Here is a 6,401-nt window from a genome sequence, read left to right as displayed (position 1 = left end):
TCTGTAATCAGCCACCATATTCCGGTCTTCTTCATTTCCTCGTGCATATCTTGTTTGTTTCATTTCTGCCTGCTCTTTGCTTCCTACATTCTGCCCCGTTTCTCTAACCCCAACTATTTTCTATTTTGACCAAATTTCTCGATTTCGCTTGCTTCTTAATAACTTCTCTCTAGAAATCTGTCATGCTTCCCTTCTCACTTAAATTTTCTCTCTTACATCTCAATTTCTATACCACTTTATCTTCTTCGTCCTCTCACTCCTGCCCCCTCCTGCCCCCCGCACCTCCTCCCAAGGCTCTGTGAGCTGTGGTTAAATAGGTTCATCTAGCCTTGCTTCCTCTTTCAAATAGCTTCATGATTGCTAATGAAGCACACACACAGGAAAAAAAAAAAAAAAAAAAAAAAAAGGCATGACGTGGAGGGGGAAGGGATGGAGAGAAGTGTTTCCCATGGAGATGGGCTCTTCAGTACCGGGCCAGCTGATTGGCTGATAGATGACCCTGTGGCCATTTTGAACGATTAGTATGACAGAGCCTTTTATAGCCCAGTGCAAATACATGACCACTTAGCACAACATACTTCAGTCCTCAACAGTATAGTGTGGCAGAAACCCCATCCATGCTTATTATCGAACATCATAACACAGCTTAAGGCTTGATATGGCGCTTAAATCTGTTCACAAAGTTAGTCACAATACATCTAACCCCACAACACTGTCCATTTAAAAACAGCATACTGATAGCTTCTTGTTTTCACTTGTTTGAACATTCCTCTCATATCAGCTACTATTGGGGACCCTTTGACTGGCTTTTCATTGAACAGTATGTTATCAAACCAATTACAAGTAAACAACAGGCGTGGGAGAAAAAGACATGCTGTCTGAGATACGAATGAGTCGTGACAATTGGTCAGTGCAGTGTCTTATGCCCATGTTAAACTGGGATGTTTAAATTAATCATCTTGCTTTTCCCCCTCCATTTTCTTCCCCACATTCTGCTTCTTCTGCACTATAAAGATCTCATTCTTTCTATCTTCCTTGTTTGATGAAGCCCAACACACAACAAAAAACATCTCTGGTCCCACTCTACAACATTTTAATGCGTTTCCCAGCACAAGACGTCCTCCAAGACTAAATGTAAAAAGACAAACCCAATCAGCTGCGCACGATGTTCACTCTGCATCTCCAGCAGCCCTTATTAACCTCCATTTCTTCCACCACGTCACCTCTCCTTTTTTTTTTTTTTTTTTTCAGAGCTGAACTTTCACCATCACAGACACACATCACTCTCCTTTTCCATCTGATTCTACTGCATGTTAAGCACATCACCATCTCTCAGCTAACTGCTGCACTGTTTTTCTGATGCGCCAGGTCTACCTCTGTCTCCTTACAAATAGTTATGTTTCTCTTGTGGCTCTCACAGGTACTCTACCTAACCTGCTCTTGATTTGCCACACTTCTTAGTGGTTATGTAAACTGGTGTCGTCAACTACTCTATCTGGTGAAAGCGTTGCCTACCTGCACACGCCTGTGATCTGATAATGTCCTGCATCTCAGGTTGATTATTGTTTTTTTAAATTTATTTATTTTTATTATCTTTATAGTTGTTAGCTTTAAAGGGGATAAAAGGAAGTGAGTATCTGTCCTGGTTGCACTGATTACGGTCGACCCAGCTTTCAGTCACTCCCAGGGAGTTCTTTTGTAGTTTTCATACCTCACCCACATGTAGCCCACTCCAAGCATTTTATTCTGTTATTTACTGAAATGTGGTCCCGGGATAGTTCACACCACCTTTCTCTCTCTTTAACATTTCAATAAATCAAACCTGATATCATTAAATATGAATGAAGACATAATTACACAGGAAAGTACGGCAAAACCCCCAGTTTGTTCTTCAGTCCCACATATTGTGGTTTCCCAACACAAACAGGCTCGCCTGTCTAATGCTACACGTCCACAACTGTGTATGTTATCTTTCTTTGTTAGTCAGAACTGTGAAGCTCTATTATGATTGAGAGGGGTGATATTGTCGAAGATGAAAAATGCACAGTTAACAGCGGGACCCAAATGCATTTGTCACCATAAAAAGCCCCCATGCTGATTGATGAAGGCCCAACAGCTGGAAATGTAATGAAAAGTGAAATGAGGATCTATATTTTTTAGCAAAGTGCAAGACAGTCTAAACACCCAAACAGTATTTCACAGTAATTTATCACCTTTTCCCTCATTACATACATGATTAATAATAGCAGATTGTAATGCAGAAAATGAACAAGGTACCACTGCCGGCTTGTATCTTTGAAAAGCATCATATAATGTGCATCTCAATTAACCTTTGATGTTATAATCTCACTATCTCTATACCTATTTTTGGACATACCATGGTTCCATTTTATAACATCGTAACGCATTTGTAGAACTTAAGAACGAAGACTGAACGCATGCCTTTGATCAGCCACACATTGATGAAGCTCCATGACAATCCCTTGTAGTAACTCCTGTTACACGAAAATAATATTAAAAGGAGGTGTGGTGAGAAAAAAAAAAGAAGCCCCATCCACTTCTGCACCGTGATTCATTCTGCCTGAGTCACTCAGCACACTTAGGGTTAAAGTATAGCTGCAGCGTCTTACTGCAGTGTCTAAAGCATTTGGCTGATCGTTACAGTATACGCCAGGAAAAGGGAAGAGGGAAGGGGGGAAAAAAACATCTCTCTCTAATACTTCCTTTTTTCTTCCAAAAATCCTTTTTATTGCATTTATAACATTTGGCACAGTACAAATTCTTGGTGCTTTTACAAGATAAACCTGTAAAGATCGACACTGACCTTTTTTCGGTTTTTGTTAAAGAAAGTCTTCTCTGTATAAATATTTTTTTTCTCATCACTGCATTCTCTGTAGCACGGTGTAAAAATCACACAGAATGCCCCTTTTTAAAACAAGACTACCCTCATTTGTCAAAGTCAAGACAGCATCTTAAACAACTCATTGTTTTAAATAGAAGTTACAAGTTAGAAAATAGTTTCAATTTCTTTTAATATATGTTTCTCTATCACCAACCCATGGTAGTTTCAGTTTGTCCATATATATATTTATTTATAAGCATGTACAACAAGAAATCATCAGTCTTTTAAAGTTTGCACTCTGTACAAAAAAGTAGTTCCTGTCCTTTTTTCGTTGTGCATTCTATTGCATGATTTTAATGAGTAAAGGACGCAGGGGGGCGTGGAACAGGGGTAGGTGGGAGCAGGGGACCTAGGGAAAAGAGTGAGAGCCTTTTGGCCAGCCTGTTTAAATCTGTGTCTCCTGTACCTTCTCCTTGGTGTGAGTTTTTATGACAAAGGGCTCAGCCATTGCTGTGATGGTGCTGGGCAAGGTTCGAGGCAAAGAGTTCCCAACATTGTTGTCTGTCCATTTAGCTCCATGACCAGTTGGTTTGTAGGTGTTATATTTGGGCTTTAGAGTGCTGTAGTCCACCTTTTGCGGGCTGTAGTCCAGTTTATGTGGACTGTAATCAAGTTTAGGTCTCTGAATGTGTGGACTAAAGTCAGACTTGAAGGCGCTGTAATCCACTTTGTGGGGGCTGAAGTCAGTCTTGAAGGCGCTGTATTCAGGTGCAGTCTTATGTGTGGCGTAATGGTCCTTGGGTTTGTAGGTGATGTCTCCTTTAGATCTCTGGGTATTGTAGTCTGTTTTGGGTTTAGGCTGAGTGCTGTAGTCAGGCTTAAATGGGCTGTAATCAGGTTTAGATCTCGGGTGAGTGCCAAAATCGGGCTTGAATGGACTGTATTCTGCTTTAGGTTTATGTTGTATGTTGTAGTCTGATTGTAATGGACTGTAGTCATGTTTCGGTTTCGGTTGGGTGCTGTAGTCTCGTTTGAATGGACTGAAGTCACTTCTCTGCCTAGGATGAGTGCTGTAATCTGGTTTGAAGGGGCTATAGTCAGTTCTAGCTTTCGGGTGAGTGCCAAAGTCTGGTTTGAATGGGCTGTATTCTGCTTTAGGTTTGTGAGTGCTGTAGCTCTGTCTAAATGGGCTGCAGTCAGGCTTTGGTCTGTGAAGGCTAAAATCTGGTGTAGATTTGTGAGTGTTGTAATCTTGTATGGATTTGTGGCTGCTGAAGTCCATATTTGGCTTATATGTGGTATACTCAGCCTTGGGCTTGTGTAAGGTGAAATCAGGCTGGGTTCTGTACTCGGCCTTGGGTTTGTGAAAGCTGTAGTCAGTCTTGTGGCTGATAAAGTCCAGTTTATGTATGCTGTTATGGTCCCGGATTTCAGGCAATGTGAGAGACGACTCTTGGGCTGCAGACGCTGGTGGTGGAAGGTCCTCCTCATCCACCTGGATAATCTCTACTGTGCGGGCAGCTGCCACTGTGCTCCTCTGCTGGTGGCGCTTTCTCAATTTGTAGAAGGCGATGAGCATGACAGCAGCCAGCAGTGTCACTGCCACAAAGCATCCTATTATGATCTTAGTTGTCTTCATCACTTCATCCAGGCTAGGGCCAGACTTGCCTGGCTTGCCAGTGGCACCTTGGATCCCTGGCAACACAGATGGCTTTGCTGCACCAGGTGGACTGTCAGTGTTTTGCAGCAGCACAGTTGGCGTGGAGATGAAGACTGGCTGAAAGACGGAAGGAGAGGCCGTTGTAGTTGTTGTCCCTAGGCCTACTCCTCCCCCTCCAGCAACCCCAGCACCTGCAGCAGCAGCTGTGGTCGTGGTAGTTTTAGGTTTGGGCATCTCAGTAGTTGGCCCCAAGACCTCCACAGTCACTGTGGTAAAGTAACTCAAGTTGGATGTGTTAAGCTCAGCTGCACTCACATTGAGGTAGGCTGAGGCGTTGGAGTTCCCAGCTGCATTTGATACCATGCAGGTGTAAGTGCCTGTGTCTGCTGCCAGGACATTTGAGAAATTAAGGGTACCATCATTGAGGACTGATATTCTCGGATGACTAGAGGCATGTGTCAGGATAGTCCCATTGGGTAGAAGCCAGCGCACTGAAGACATCGGGGCTGTGCGGCAACGAAGCTCAGCTACTCGCCCTGCTGAGATGTTCAAGTCCCTTGGTGCATCAGCAATAAATGGCGCAGAACACTGAGCTGCAGCGCCCTCACCTCGGTCCACCTCAACTAGCTGTCGGCCTCTCATGGTGGCAGGTGAGTGACAGCGTCCACAGCAAGTTGAGTTTGTAGGGATGAACTCCCTTAGCCAACGTGCTAACCACACAGCCTCACAGCCACAGTTCCAAGGGTTATGGTGGAGGTGGAGCTCCACCAGGTACCTGAGCGGGGAGAACAGATCATGTGGCACAGCGCTCAGGTTATTATGGGCAAGATTAAGCTCCACCAATGAAGATAGGTCGTCGAAAGCATTGCGTTCTATGACTGTGATTTGCGAGTTCATCACCCATAGCTTTTTGAGTGAACGTAGGCCTTTGAAGGAGCCTGGCTTTATCTCTGGGAACAGATTTTCAGAGATCTCCAGCTCCTCGAGGCCCTTGAGGGGACTCAGGTTTGGCATATCACCCTTTACGTTGCACATTCCCAGGTTGAGGTACTTGAGGTTTTGTAGGCCCTCAAAAGCTCCTTCCGAGATGTACTCCAGTTTCCTTAACTCTCCCAGATCCAGTCGCATGAGTGAGGGCACCCGGTTGAAGGCGTAGGAGGGGATGCTCTCAATGGGGTTGTTTCTCAGCCACAGTTCTCTTAGTTTAGACAGGTACTCAAAGGCCCCACTGGGAACCACCGTCAACCGGTTGTCAAACAGCTCCAATGTGTTGAGGCTGGTAAGTCCATTAAACGCGCCCACCTCAATCTGCCGTATGGCATTTCGCCCAAGCTGGAGCACCTCAAGGTGGTGCAGATGGCGGAAGGAGTCAGCCTGCACCGCCTCAATGGCGTTTTCCATTAGATTGAGGTGTCGCGTATTGGCAGGAATCCCAGGGGGCACACGGGAGAGGCCACGTCGGGTGCACACCACTTTCCCCTGCTGGTTACTGCAGGAACACTGCGGTGGACAGCCCTGGGGTCCTTGAGACGCCGCCGCCCCCGCCAAGGCCAGGGAGGCGCTGCTCCACGCTCGCGCCATCAGGAAGACTACACAGAGCAGGGCGGCTTTCCTGGCACGATGCACAGCTACCCGCCCCAGGAGACTCATGATGTGGCACGTTCATAATTCAGCATCATCTGGGGGGGAGGATGGGGATGTTTGGGGTTGGTGTTTGCGGGGTTTGGGGACAGGGGACGTAGCTGGTTGACTAGTAGTAGTGTTATGGGGACCAGAGTAAAGAGATTAAGGGAACTGAAGAGGACAAGGGGTAAACATGGGTTTGGGTTTTGCTAATGGGCAAGAGGACTTGACCTATGCTCAGTTAGGAAGTACTTTTGTTTCCATGAACTGTGCTCA

General features: G+C 45.3%; 1 protein-coding gene across 1 annotated transcript in view; it reads right to left on the bottom strand.

Annotated features, from left to right (window-relative positions):
- Positions 1 to 1,407: 1,407 nt before the first annotated feature.
- Positions 1,408 to 6,401, bottom strand: part of lrrc4.1 (leucine rich repeat containing 4.1) — a 6,613-nt gene continuing 1,619 nt past the window's right edge. Inside the window, exon 1 of the mRNA XM_069687706.1 lies at positions 1,408 to 6,401. This exon is cut by the window's right edge and continues 1,619 nt beyond it. Within this exon, the coding sequence (XP_069543807.1) occupies positions 3,288 to 6,152 (2,865 nt within the window). The 5' untranslated portion in view covers positions 6,153 to 6,401 and the 3' untranslated portion in view covers positions 1,408 to 3,287.

The sequence above is a fragment of the Brachyistius frenatus genome, unplaced genomic scaffold, assembly GCF_029030835.1.
Source record: "Brachyistius frenatus isolate BFR_SWC_R1_liver_20210118 unplaced genomic scaffold, ASM2903083v1 Contig_483, whole genome shotgun sequence".
NCBI classification, from domain to species: Eukaryota; Metazoa; Chordata; class Actinopteri; family Embiotocidae; genus Brachyistius; species Brachyistius frenatus.
The sequence above is the reverse complement of the archived record's forward strand: the minus strand, read 5'-3'. Positions and strand labels throughout refer to the sequence as shown.